Source organism: Prunus avium, chromosome 5 (genome assembly GCF_965620075.1).
Source record: "Prunus avium chromosome 5, drPruAviu1.hap1.1, whole genome shotgun sequence".
Lineage (NCBI taxonomy): Eukaryota > Viridiplantae > Streptophyta > Magnoliopsida > Rosales > Rosaceae > Prunus > Prunus avium.
Genome location: NC_142288.1, coordinates 17,446,444 through 17,460,401, shown reverse-complemented (window position 1 = coordinate 17,460,401; position 13,958 = coordinate 17,446,444). Strand labels below are relative to the sequence as shown.

General features: G+C 35.5%; 2 protein-coding genes and 2 long non-coding RNA genes across 6 annotated transcripts; 2 read left to right on the top strand and 2 right to left on the bottom strand.

The window, feature by feature from the left end:
* Positions 1-547: 547 nt before the first annotated feature.
* LOC110756274 (uncharacterized) lies at positions 548-1,757 on the top strand. Of its 2 annotated transcripts, XR_015835806.1 has the most exons (4): positions 548-710; positions 811-882; positions 1,131-1,283; positions 1,506-1,757. It is a non-coding gene; the product is annotated as an uncharacterized LOC110756274 (long non-coding RNA). The 2 variants fall into 2 exon arrangements; XR_002526651.2 differs by lacking the exon at positions 1,131-1,283.
* Positions 1,758-2,899: 1,142 nt separating this feature from the next.
* LOC110756294 (protein RAE1-like) lies at positions 2,900-8,934 on the top strand. 2 transcript variants are annotated; one of them, XM_088253114.1, is made up of 12 exons: positions 2,900-3,083; positions 3,186-3,316; positions 3,397-3,483; positions 3,828-3,905; positions 4,464-4,651; positions 4,988-5,129; positions 5,465-5,545; positions 6,050-6,178; positions 6,822-6,899; positions 7,162-7,233; positions 8,311-8,391; positions 8,481-8,934. In XM_088253114.1, exons 2-12 carry the CDS (start codon positions 3,236-3,238, stop codon positions 8,529-8,531), a joined length of 1,068 nt encoding a protein of 355 aa, XP_088109240.1. In that variant the 5' UTR covers positions 2,900-3,083; positions 3,186-3,235; the 3' UTR covers positions 8,532-8,934. The 2 variants fall into 2 exon arrangements, with proteins under 2 accessions (XP_088109240.1, XP_088109239.1); XM_088253113.1 differs by having other exon boundaries at positions 2,900-3,316.
* Positions 8,935-9,584: 650 nt separating this feature from the next.
* Positions 9,585-11,455, bottom strand: LOC148294433 (cytochrome c oxidase subunit 6b-3-like). The gene is made up of 4 exons (XM_088253867.1): positions 11,218-11,455; positions 10,793-10,848; positions 9,934-10,012; positions 9,585-9,772 (listed from the first exon to the last, which is right to left on the bottom strand). Exons 1-4 carry the CDS (start codon positions 11,380-11,382, stop codon positions 9,719-9,721), a joined length of 354 nt encoding a protein of 117 aa, XP_088109993.1. The 5' UTR covers positions 11,383-11,455; the 3' UTR covers positions 9,585-9,718.
* A 1,842-nt stretch (positions 11,456-13,297) lies between these two features.
* On the bottom strand, positions 13,298-13,917 carry LOC148294432 (uncharacterized). Its single transcript, XR_015835749.1, has 3 exons — positions 13,763-13,917; positions 13,564-13,653; positions 13,298-13,455 (listed from the first exon to the last, which is right to left on the bottom strand). It is a non-coding gene; the product is annotated as an uncharacterized LOC148294432 (long non-coding RNA).
* Between the last annotated feature and the right edge of the window lie 41 nt (positions 13,918-13,958).

Here is a 13,958-nt window from a genome sequence, read left to right as displayed (position 1 = left end):
AATAATATGTGAAAAATATGTGAATTCTGTATGTATTATTGACAATTTTGTAAAAAATACGTGTATTAAATGTGAAGAATACATACATACATGTATAATACGTTGTATTGTATGTTTGATTTTAAAAATGTATATTTTATTGAGTCTTTAAGATGTGTACGGAAAATAACAGTATTTTAGAAATATAAGTATGTATGAGTATAATACAAGTTTAAATGAAAAATGCTACCTAGTTATGAGTAGGGGTGGGCATTTAAACCGTAAAACCGAAGAACCGAGCCGAACCAAACCGGAAAAAACCGAAAAAAAACCGTGTTGACCAAAACCGGACCGAGTTGACCAAAAACCAGACCGGACCGGTTCAAACCGGTTCCAGTTCCGGTTTGCTGTTTTAAAAAACCGGATTAGACCGGACTGGACCGGTTATTTATTAAATATATCATTTTTAAAAATTAATTATTTAAATATGCCATATTATGATTAGTTGGTGCACCGATTCTACATAATTTATATAGAAAGGGCTGCACATAACCTCACCCCATTTATCTTTTAGTTGCTAACCCTAACTCAGATCTCTCCTCATCTCTTCTCCCCTTCATTATTTTCTCAGCCGCCCTTTCTCTATTCCCTCTTCCTCCTCTCTCTCTCTCTCTCTCTCTCTCTCTCTCTCTCCCTCTGTGACGACAACGCTCAACTAGGCAAAGCTCAAGGTACCTATTTTCCTTGTTCGGTAGTTTACAATTTTAGATTTATGTGGATTTTTGGACTTGGAATTGGTTTTGGTGAAATGGGTTGTTTTTATTTGTGTAGGGAGAGCTTGTGCGTGCTTTAGGAGGCGCTGTAGCATCCACTTTTCTTTTGCTCCAAAGGGCCATGACCTAGGTTTCCTTTCTCTCTTTTACTACTAAAGCTGCAAACTTTGAATTGTTTTTTGGTTAATTTTGACCGGTGATATGTGTAAATTCTTTATTTTAATAGGCACTTTTTATATTCATGAAAGATCTGCAATTTAGTGAATTGCTTGTTGTTGTTGATGACGTCTTCTTTCTTTGTGGTTGTAAAGCATATCATAGGCCATGTTGGTTGTCCATACCTTTTTGACTTTCTCAACATATTTCTCTTATGTTTAGCTCAAAGAGATTCATGTGCTGGTGGAACCCAGAACAAGCAAGAGGAAGAGAAAGAAATTACAGGTTTATTGGATGGAAGTGGGGAATATATTAGTACTCTAGTATGTGAAGATAATAAAGGAGACATGATGCTTGTTAGGATGTCCCATGGCAGTGAGCATCGATCTTATCATTGTGTATTTGATGCAAGACTTAGATTATTATTCTCCTTCTCTTTCTTTATGCATAGAAATCATATATAGTTATGTTTTTGTTTATGTAACAATTCCCACAACGATTACCACAACACTTGTTATTTGTTTATGTTTTCTCTTGTCATCTGTTATTTGTTTTTGTTTGCCTTTTTGCTCATGAATTCTCTTTTTCTACATGCAGGGGCTGGGAGAGGATCTTAATAGAGAAGGCTTGAAGAAAATGCCTCTTCGTGTTGCCAAGAGACCTCCGAGAAGGAGCAAGGGGAAGATGGAGCATTTTTTTTTTTCACTGGAAGATGGAATAGTTTGAATGTTATTTATGTAATTTTATTTGCTATATGTGTTTTTCTTTTGTTATTGGGTTGTAATTTTAAATTTAATGTTTGCTAAATTTTGTTTGGGACAATTGGAAGGGAATTAGGCTAATTGTGAATTTGTAAGCCCAAAAATTTTTAAAAATTCAATTGGGCTTAAATCTCTTTAAAATTCCAAAAAAAAAAAAAGGGCTCAAGAGCCGGTCCAAATTGGAAAACCGGAAACCGAACTGGATATAAATAGGTTCGGGTTGGTCCGGTTCTATAAGGTGTTTTAATGAAAAACTGGACCGGACCGGACTGGATGAACAGTACCAGTTTCGGTTTCGGGTTTAAGAGAGAACCGGGCCGAATCGGACCGTGCCCACCCCTAGTTATGAGTCATGACTAACGTTTTAGCTTGCAGTTAGATATGATATGCATATTTCAAACGTGCTAAAATGTGAACAATGATATGGTCTATAATCTATATGCATTGTGAAGGCTAAATAAAGTAAAAGACTAGTTATTTATATGTATACCTTGTGAGGCTAAATAAAAAATGTAGAGGGGAATGTGCTCAAGTCTATAAAGGAGTCATCAAGGGAGGTAACCCAATTTTTGTGATTGGAGACCCCATGAAGAAAGTTCAATATGGTAGAAACCATTCATACTGTGTGGCTTATATATAGCACTTATATTATTATGCAGATATCATTGAGATATTCTTCCGCTCATCCTTAGGACGTAAGCGCTATTTTCTGTGATGTTAGGAAGGGTCTTAAATGTAAATGAGTTTTATCTTATTATTAAAATGTTTTAAAATATTTTTTATATTTAATTTTGATTTTGAAATTTTTTTAATAGTTAAAATTACTAAAATACCCATGCTATGTCATCAAGTTAACGGTTTTACTGACCAATTTGACGGAATGGGGAAATGGGGGATGCGGAAATAAAAAATAGGATATATTGACTCAGTTTGAAATATAGGGGGTAAAGTAGGATTTTCGGTGAAGTACAAGGGACACATTGATAATTAAGCCTTTAAATATTTATGGAGGAAAATGGATTTAACCCTAATAATTATTTTTTTGGGTAATATCCGTGCATGTAATGGTAAAGGTACCAATTGGTCCAACAGTGAAAGCCCAAAAACTGAAACAAACCAATTTGTTAAAATAGTTTTATGGCCCATTTCTATTCCATGGGCTCTATCCAGATTAAAACGGAATAGTTATAATAAGCAACTCTGCTTTTTCTTGTAAGAAATTGTTTGTTTTCTTTTCGTGCGTAAGACTTACGAGCGGGAACTGAGTAACTCTGCGTTAGAGCTACGACGGGGAAGAGAAAACATGCCCTCCCTCACGCATCCCCCTCCTCTATTTATTTGCTCCTCTCCGTTTTCTTCAAGCAATCAGCTCCTCCTACTTCTCGTTCAGTTTCTTCTCCTTCCTTCTGCTCAGATAACTCTCTCTCTCTCTCTCTCTCTCTCTCTCTCTCTCTCTCTCTCTGTTTCGGATTTTACTTGTATGGTGAATGCTCACTGTTTCTTTATCTTTTGAAAGTCGACAACGAGCCATTGTCACTATACCACGCTTGCTTGAGTGCAACTTCAATGTCGAAGTTCATGGCTGCTCCAAATGCAAATTTAAATTCAAATTCAAATCCAAATCCAAATCCAAACAACTCCTTTGAGGTAAATTCATTGTCGATTTTTCTTTGCCTTCATGTATTTATTTTCTGAGTTAATTTAATTTGATTTTGTGTGTTTTTTAGGTCGCTCAACCTCCAAACGACTCCATATCAAGCCTAAGTTTCAGTCCCAAGAGCAACATTCTGGTCGCCACCTCCTGGGACAACCAGGTTCATGTTCTTTTTCTTTTCTTTCGTTTTTTTTTTTTGGTTTTATCAGTTATAAAACCTTAGGTTTTGTTTGTTTGCTAAGAAATTTATTTGTAGAGATTTTGATTGAATTTCTGTGACCATCTTATTGAACTTGTGGTTTATGGACAACCCAGAATATAAGTCAATATGCTATGAGGTTAATATAAATTTTTTTGGTATAATCTGCTTATGTAATTTATGTTAACTGAAATAAGATAAACAAGGGGCATTTATAATTTCTTTTCTTTTCCGTTTTCTTTCTTTCGCAACCAAACAGTGTATTGTTAGGATTTACTAATGACTGGTGGTGTTCCCTTGTTTAGGTGCGATGCTGGGAGATACACCAGAGCGGAACAAATCTTGTCAGTCAGCCCAAGGCAGCGATATCCCATGACCATCCGGTAACATATCTTATTGCTCATTGTTTAGGCCAACTTGCTTTGTTTTCGATTCTCAAGCTTGATTTTGAACCTCTTTTACAATTATGGATATATGCACAGACTGGCTTACAATGAGTCAATTATAACTTCCTATCACAGCGATGGTGCGAGTTAGAAATCCCTGTTCAGAATTTAAATTCTAGATCACCTGTCTTTACTTGTAGAAGGACAGAATAATAATAGTAATTATGGTAGGTGTGCGACCTGTTTGCAAGATCTTAGGTTTCCAATGAAGATGTCAAGGACAATTGCATGTGCAATTGTTATATGGTGCTGATTTCAAAACAAGTAAATTTAGTAGTATTTTTATGCAATATTATTTGAAAAGATAGAGGGTTTTTTTGGAGTAATGAATGAACATGTGCATTTAATTTTAGACTACATGGGATCAATGTATGTCCTTTGAGGAAATTCTGTGATATCACTTGCAACTTTTCTTTCTTTCTTCTTTCTTGTAAGCTGGTCAGAAGTTTATAATATGATTCATGACTTTGTATATAATATACTCCATCTATGTAGGTTTTGTGCTCAACTTGGAAAGAGGATGGAACAACTGTGTTCTCTGGAGGTTGCGACAAGCAAGTGAAGATGTGGGCTTTGGGTGGCCAACCAGTAACGGTTGCCATGCATGATGCACCCATTAAAGAGATTGCTTGGATCCCTGAGATGAGCCTCTTAGTCACAGGAAGCTTGGACAAGACTATGAAGTAAGTAAGACATAGCCTTTGTTCTTATGTGTTTTGAGCTATCTGAAATTTATACACCAGAAATTTGTGTGGTATTCTTTCTAAAATAATTCTTTTAAGGTTATGTGAGAATGTTGTGCTTTGCTATTGCCAGTTTGGCACCCTTTTTGCTCATATATTTTCTTCTTTGTTACAGAATGTTCTCATTCATCTGAGAACTAAGTTTCTTGTAGTTGTTGATGTGTTGTATTGTTTTTCTACCTTAACTTATTTCATAAATTACTAAAGCTTTGTCATCTTGCCTTGATACCAAATTTTCTGTTTTTTTTATTTATGATCTTCTCTGCCTATCTTTAGGTATTGGGATGTGAGGCAGCCAAATCCAGTGCATACACAACAACTACCTGAGCGCTGTTATGCTCTATCAGTGAGATACCCTCTAATGGTTGTTGGCACTGCAGACAGAAATCTGATTGTTTTTAACTTGCAGAACCCACAGGTAAATTTTATTTTTAGGAGTTATCAGATTAGATTTATTTTATCAATTTCATGCAAGAAAATCACATTAAAAAGAAAATCAGGCTTACTTATTTAGTAACTTTGTTCACTCCTAGTTTCAAAAATTAACATTTATATAGGCTGTTTTTTATATTATAAAAAATTTGGCGGTACTATGATGATAAGCTTCTCTAGTTTTTTAGTTTTCAATTCCAGTAAATCACTTTTCCACAATAAATTGCAACGGTGCTGGGATATATTATCTGTGTGATTTGATTACCTCCATGAGTGTTCTCTGTTTTGCTTCTAAATTTAATTATTTCCAATCACCAACAGACTGAATTCAAGAGAATTCTTTCGTCCCTAAAGTATCAAACAAGGTGTGTTGCTGCATTTCCTGATCAGCAAGGATTCTTGGTAAGTATTTTCTCTTGTGCTCGTAGTTTTCTGTTTGGGTTCTCTCTGAAAATGTAGTTCTCCTCTTTTTTAAATAGCTTGCTTAGAATGACAAACTATAATATGGTATTCTTGCATAATTATTTCCACCAAACATGAATTCATGGTGTGCTTTCTTGTTTATGACTAGCAATTGATTAATGTGATAATTTCTGGAGAGTGGAGACACAAGTAAATCTTAGTTATCTAGGGGATATAAAAAATACAAAGTGGTGACCAGTTTATTTAAATATTGTAATTTCTCAAAATGAGATTAAGAAGAAAAAAAAGAGAGGTTTAAACGTTTGTTGATTGTTGATATGCCTCTTTGTCATCAGTTCTTCCATTTGCCACTGTACTTTCTTTTCTTGACTTGTGTGATTGTTGATCATGATGTAAGATCATTAATACTCAGTCTTTGCTTCATAATTATTATATTCTCTGAATAGTTAACTAATTATGATTCTGACATTATGATGTAACCAGGTTGGCTCTATTGAAGGGAGGGTTGGTGTACAACATCTGGATGAAAAACAAAATGATAAAAACTTTACCTTTAAGTGCCATAGAGAGGGCACCAGGATATACTCAGTCAACTCTCTGAACTTCCATCCAGTATGATTTTCCTTTGTCTTTTTCCTTTTTCATATCGATATTTTTTTTCTTCTGGATAATGCACTAAGGGGCTAAATAATGTTTGTATTTCTTCTGGTTGATTACCTTAAACTTAAGAAACCTCTTCATTAATTTAGTGTTCTCATATTTCAGTATCCTAGTTAAGAAAAAATCGCTGAGATTGTTTTGAACCTTGTCATCCATAGACTATGATGTTTTTGTAGAAGTATGGTATTAGTATCATGGGTTCAGTCCTCACCTTAAGATTACACGATTTGGATATTATTCTATCTATCGTTCAGGTTTCAGATTTTTGATATCAGTGGATTTATTGGCATATGCACGAATTTTAGAGTTTCCTTTAAATATATTTCAGTTGATTTTGTTCTATTATATGAGGTAATGAGTCGTGTTGGAAATTGCCACCCCTACTTTGAGTGCATTTGGATCAACTTTGTTTTACCCAGAATTATGACTGGGAATGCCTAATTTTGATATTTTCTATGATCAGTCCAAACTCTTTTTTGTAGCATTCATTATGGTTCTTGTTAGGTTGTTCAAAGAAATGATGGATAAATCTGTGTTTTCATGTTCTGTTACTATTATTTGTAATTTTAAAGCTTATTTGAGTCCCTTGTCTCAGGTGCATCACACATTTACTACTGCTGGTTCTGATGGTTCTTTCACTTTTTGGGATAAGGATAGCAAACAGAGACTAAAGGTTTCTCCCACATCTATTTTCTATTTCTTTTCTCTTTGTATTATGTGCTTCTTAACTGTTATTTCTGTTCTGATAAGTAAAAGTTGCTGCTAAGCTGGCAGGCTTACTTTGTTGTCTTTAATTCTGCAGAATCCATATTCTTTTTCTGGCATGTCCTTGCCAATTCTCCTACTCTCTCCTTGTTTATATGTTCAGTCTATGACTGATCCTCTGTATTTATATGCGTATAGGTGTCTGATACAGCTTTTTTCTGATTTTTCAGGAAATGTCAAGGTGCAATCAACCTATACCTTGCAGTACGTTCAACAATGATGGTTCCATATTTGCATATGCGGTAATTCGCTTTCTTCATGATTGCACAACCAATATGAAGACACTCTCTCTCTCTCTCTCTCTCTCTGTGTACTCACACGCACCACCTGCGCACATAAATTCACAGCACTCACACATACCAAGGGAGACCAATCTATAGCAGTGTTTTCACAACACTAACGCATAAATTCACAATACTCTCACACACACCACCTTGCGTCATGACTTCATTGATCTATAGTGATATTCTGAGGGTTCTCTTATATACTTGATGCTTAAATTTCCACTAAATTAGTGTCATGCTCTACTTAAGATCATTCTGGACTGTTAATATCATTGATTCATGTGACTGAGTCATCGTGTAATGTAAATTTAGAAAAAAGGAAATACCATCCTAACTTTTCTGGGTTTCCTCTTTCAAATCTGAGTTCGGAAATGACTTCTTGTGCACATGTATACAATTCATGTTCATCAACTGGTTTAAAGTGGTAAAAGTAGTTATGTTAGATTACATTTTGGGAAACAGAGTACGGCTAGCTAAACCTTTATGAGGAGAGGTCATTCAACTGTACACTATTATGGAATTCTTTTATTATTTGGTTACAAAGGAGACCAGAGGGAGGTTTAAACTTTTTGCTTGATTCTGGGGGTAAATGTCCACTACCACTGGAGCTACAACCCCCCACGTCTATATATAACTTTATAGTAAACCATCCTTGAATATTTAGATTGTCGTTGTACCAAAATTTCAGGCAATGCTTTTTGTGGATGCATTTTTATATTAGTTCTTGCGATGATGATCAACCTTTCTGCAATCTCAATTTGTACCTCCAATAAACCTTAGCTCTCGCCTTTGATTAATGTGTTTTTTTTCTCTTGTTGTGTGCCATTGTACAATGATGTTTCTTTCTGTACACAAGTGACTAAGTGGTAGAGTAACTAAATGCCCCGCATTGCACCTTTAAATTGATGGTTATGCTTTCTGTACAAGCCAATATGACTTGAAAACTGATTGCACAAGACTCAAACAAACTCTCCCTCCAGATATTTTCTTGTCATAATTTTAAATTGCAGATCTTTTCCAAACTTGTGTTTGCAGGTTTGCTATGATTGGGGCAAGGGTGCAGAAAAACATAATCCAGCTACCGCAAAGAACTACATTTTCCTCCATGTGCCACAGGTATATTCAGACAACACATTTCAACAATTTTGTTCATGATTGCCTGAAAATACTGAAGACTGCACGTTTATATGTTTCTTTGGTTGCAGGAAGCCGAGGTTAAAAGGAAACCACGAGTCAACACTGGTGGAAAAAGGTGAAGCTGGTCAACCAGCCGTGTCGGTTATGAGCTATTTCTGTACATGGAAGTTTTTAGTTACCGACGTTTGATCAAGGCTAGCCCTTCTGACAGCTCTTAAGAGGATATCCTACAGATTTTATGTAGAGAGAAGAAGACAGTGTATGTGAGTGGTGTTTTTCCTATGTGTAAGAGAGAGAGTTCAGCTAGTAGAGTTCGTTCTTTTAAGTCATTCTCTATTGATTATAGAGATTAGTGCTTGTAATCCCATTTAGAGATATTTAGTTATATGCCCATTCTTAGCACTAGTGATAGCAGAAGATCCGGATCCAATACCCTACACCATTTAATTTTTGTAAACAACCCCGAAAATGACAGCTGGCCTTATTGAATTTAATTTTGATTATTAAATTACTTTGATGCCATTTTGAGTGTTTTGGTTTTTTTTTTATATGATTATGGGGTTGGGCTTGTTTTAAGAAATTAATGGAATTTTGTAATTTATAAGAAGTTCGAATTTCTTTGTTATGTTGTAAATGAACTTTGGGTGTGTTTTTAAAGTTCATTTCATGTAGTTTTTTTTTTATAATTTGGATATGTGTAATAGTGAATCTCCCTTTTCTTTAGTAGAAGAAATTTCAAAATTTGTCCCGTGGTTTTTCCCTTCACGTTGAAGGGTTTTCCACGTTAAATCTTATGTATTTAAGCTCTCTATTTTTCTTATTGTATTTTTCTTATTTTTCTTATTGTATCTAAGCCCCTGCATGATCCATGCGGTTGAAGACGATCTTCCAAGAAAGGCTAAAATTGGTTCTTTTTTCGGGGAAGAAGTAAATTAAAAGCAGCCACTCTTTGCTGAATTCAACCAGCCTTTATTGGTCACTTACCAATTATTTATCGGATTTCGAAAAAAGAACCAGATTAACTTAGTAGATCGATAACAATATATATTTGTGATGAATTTGATATCTAAATATAGTTAATTCAATTATGTTTTTTTTTCCTTCTCATTCTGAGAAGATATAGATGGTCCTTCTCTTCAAAATTCAGTAGATTGTAGCAGATAGTCTAAATCTCTTTAGAAATAATAAAAAATAAATAAATAAAAGTTGACTATCTTCTGATCGACCTAATAGCTTTTTAAGTCGGCTTTCATATAATTACAAAGAGTAGGGTACATCTGCAATATCCAAAATTATGATCTTAAGTCTAAATTGGGCCAGCAAACACTCCAAGCTTTTGCTCTTCATCCCACTTCTCAATCTGCAATGCAACCAACCGAGAAGGCAAGGCAATATCAAATTGTAAGAATGCAAAGAGATTCCCACAGAAAAATAAAAGACTATATATGTAAATTTAATGATTGACAAAAAAAAAAGATGTAAATTTAATGGCTATGGATCTTTAGGTTTAGAATTATTTACCCATTCAACAGGACATAACCTCCTGTAATTCTTTTCAAACCTCTCGCATTTAGGTGCCTTACCCTCCTCCTTGATACACCTGAATTTGACGTTCTATAAACCATTAGAGATCTGAAAAGGGTAGCAACCACCATGTTGCATTTTTTTAATACAAGCGATATTGAGAGAGAAATCAAACTTAGGACCTCTCATGCAAAGGTAAATGCTCTTAACCACTTGAGCTAGAAGCCCCTGATTACCACTAAATTAAAATAAGTAGTTCACATATATATATATGATTTCTTTTTCTGGAATGGTAATGGAAATTCATTGCGTTTTACATCTTCAAGTGTTGGGAGCAGCCAAGGAGGAGGCAAGTAAATCCCAATCACACATGAAACACTAGTTTAGAGGCAAAGTCGGCCACCAAATGAGCAGCCAAAGAACCGAGGGGCAAGCGATGCCAATCCCAATCACATCTTTTTCAAGTTGTTCATTGATCTGTTTAGACAACCGAAATAATCGACCCGCGGCCGAATAGATTTTGGAGGTCAACATGATCACTTAATTATTGATAACCATATTTGCAAGATTCCACTAGTAGATGACAGACGTCAAGATTTATTTATTCATTTTGAGTACGTAAAAACGATTAGGGAGGTGGTTTATACAAATATTCATTGGGTGTCTGGCGTTTCGAACCTCGGCCCACATAAGTGGAGGTAGCTAGAGCTCAACCAATTGAGCTATACCCATTAGGAAAGTGAAGATTCAATTATTTAGCGCCATGTGTAGAGGTTAATTACTAGTAATAACTTGGGACAAGAACAATATGAGTGAATATGATCAAGATATGTAGTGATAGGGTTATTTTACTCACTTGTAGTACTGCAGGTAACTTGCATAGCAATGCCTCGCAGGTGGGTTATCTTCAACCTGCAGATTATCAACATCCTTAAACATGTTTTTAAGAAATATATGTTGTCACATTCGCAATAGTTATTATCACTCCAAACGAAGCTTCAGGCACAAATTATAACAAAAAATGTAGGCACCTAATCGTGGAAGCGTCTTTTAAAATCAATGATCGGTCAAGACTCATGATATATCATATATGTCCTGTAGTTTTTCTGTTTTGCTATTTAATTACATCATTTTTCACACACAAACACACACACACACACACACACACATATATATATATATATATATATATATTTCTTCTCCTACGGACGTTCGAACATAATTACCGGATGCATGCACATGTATAAATATATGAAGAAATTAAGGAGGAGAAAGAGAGACCCTGATTTCGGCTGCAGCAGGGTCCTTGGGTTTGGGTTTAGGAGGGGCTGAATTGATGGAGCCGTATTCATGAGCAGGCCTAGGAGCTTGCTCTCCTCTTGCAACCTTGTTCACATCTCTGGCTCTCATCTCGTTATGTGGATCTACTTGGGAAGCCGCCGACATCTCTCTCTCTCTCTCTCTCTCTCTCTCTCTCCCTCTCCCTCTCTCTTGATGATGCTCTGCTCTGGAATTTGCCCAGAACACGGATTTATATATATATATATATATATATGCTTTTATGTGTCTATTATAGCAGCTACGTTTATGTGTTTTTATTCTATTTTCCTGTGCAAAGCCACGTTGCAACGACAGAAGACACTTGTTGATTGCCAAGGTAATGATCTGTCCCTGTGTGGTAGACCATGCAATTCTCGTATTTTTTATTATTTGTCTTTTTCTTGTTTAATTAGACCCAACGGCTACGCTAAAGTGTTTATGACGTACAAAATAAATGAATAATTACTTAATTATATCACTTTAAATTTGTGATAACCACATTAGCACAAGTCCTATGGATCTTACAAGCCACATTAGGGTTTAGTATGAAAGGTAACTTCTTTTTCTGTCATTTTAGGTTGCTTAGGCTTTCACACTCGTAGCTTAAAAATGTGGAATTTTAAAGACCAAAGCCAAAACCTAAAATGCTCAATTCTTTGTATATTCATTTCATTGAAATATTGGACAATGAAATTTGATATTGTTGTACCTTAAGGAGATCATCTTTTAAGTATTTAAAATGACAAACCCCTTATGGTGATACCTGACTTTCTTAAGGCCGATTGAATGAGTCCAAGAACCTCTTAAAGCAAAAAGTCCAAAAAAATGGATAAAATTGAAGTAAAGAAGGCCCACAAGATGAACTGGCACAAATACTAGGCTGACAAGCCCATGGAACGAACAACCAAAGGTCTTAACCGACATTGGCTATTGCCCAAGAAATGAGCAAACCCTATAAATTGAGCGACTTAGTACTAACCGTCCACCTTGAAATAGCCTGTCAACATATATACGCTAGGGGTGGGCATAATTTCAGGTCAACCCAACAGAACTGCCCAACCCAATCATAGTGGGTTGCGTTTGCCTAAAAATGAACAAGTCTTGGGTTCAAAATCATAACCTGCTATGTACAGATTTGGTTATGGGTTGGAACTAAAACTTAAAAATATGCTTAATTTACCCGACTGAATTGTCAAATCCGATCACAAAAAGCTTGAGTTGGATTGGCCTAATAATGAACATGTCTTGGGTCCAAGAAATCATAAACCGCTATATATCAAGTTTGGTTATGGGTTGGGACTAAAACCGACCCAACCTAACTCATACCCACCCCTAATATACGCCACTAATCCTACATCGAAGAAAACCAAAAGTGGAAAGAATCACCCCTATAAAAGCACTATTGTACTTGTGCTTGAAAGGTACACTAAATGCATCTTTCTCACAATGGGGGCTAAAAATGGTGGATAGAGACCCATTTAGAGTTCAGATGGAATATTCTAGAATTGAAAGGTATCTTTCCCAAAATGGGGGCTTTATAGGTATTTTTTTATTGCATATATTGTATTGTATTGCATAGACATCAAGTTATTTTTATTCATTTTGTGCATTAGTGGGCTGCACGTACATTTAATTGAGGAGAGTAAAAAAGAGATCACATGGGTCAGCATTAGGGCTGGGCACGGTCCGGTTCGGCCCAATTTTGAGTCCAAATTGGAACTGAAACTGGTACTGTGCATACAGTCCGGTCCGGTCTGATTTTTATACAAACTGATAGTAGAACCAAACCAGACCAGATTGGTTACAGTCCAGTTCGGTTCCCGGTTCTCAACGGTTTGGGCTTGCTGGAAGGCCCATTTAAGTTTTTTGGGTTTTTAAACTTTAAAACAACCTGAATTTTTAAATTGTTGGGCTTACATAATAATTGGCCCAATTTTTACACCACAATTGGCCCAAATACTGAAACTTTTAACAAAACAAAGACATAAAATGATAAGTTCAGCAGTAATCAAGTCTGCCAAATTAAACTACAACAAAGTTGAGCAGCAAATTAAATTACACAAAGTTGAGCAGCAAATTAAATTACACAAAACAAATACACAATTGGCTCCATTATGTCATCCATTATCAAGTTGCCAAAAATTTGAGCAGCAAATCTCATATCACAAGGTTTACCAAGCTTTGCTCTAGTTGGATGAACTGCATTCATTCAAACAAAATCTTAAATTAACACAATTATTTTCTTGTTTTACATACCTCAAGACAGAAAATTAACACAATTAGTTGGATGAGCAGCAAATTACATACCTCAAGACAGAAACCACACTCAAACAACCATGTAGTCTCATTGGAAAGTTGCATGAGTTGAATTGGTTGGTGTGCATGGCCTCCTAAGATCTAGAAAATATAAACATAAAAATATAAATCATATATCCACCATTAAATCACATTAAAAAAAATAGAAAAATATATCATTAAATCACAAAAAGAGAAAGAAAAATAATACCTGTCTCAATTGATTCATAAAACTCCATCTCTTGAATGCTTGGCTCATACTCTAAAGAAGAGATGTCATCGGACTTTAACCAATTTTGGGCACAAATTGAGGCCTCCACAATGGTAGGAGTCAATGAAGTACGAAAGGAATTAACTACTCGACCACCCGTGCTAAAGCATGATTCCGAAGCTACGGTTGATACCGG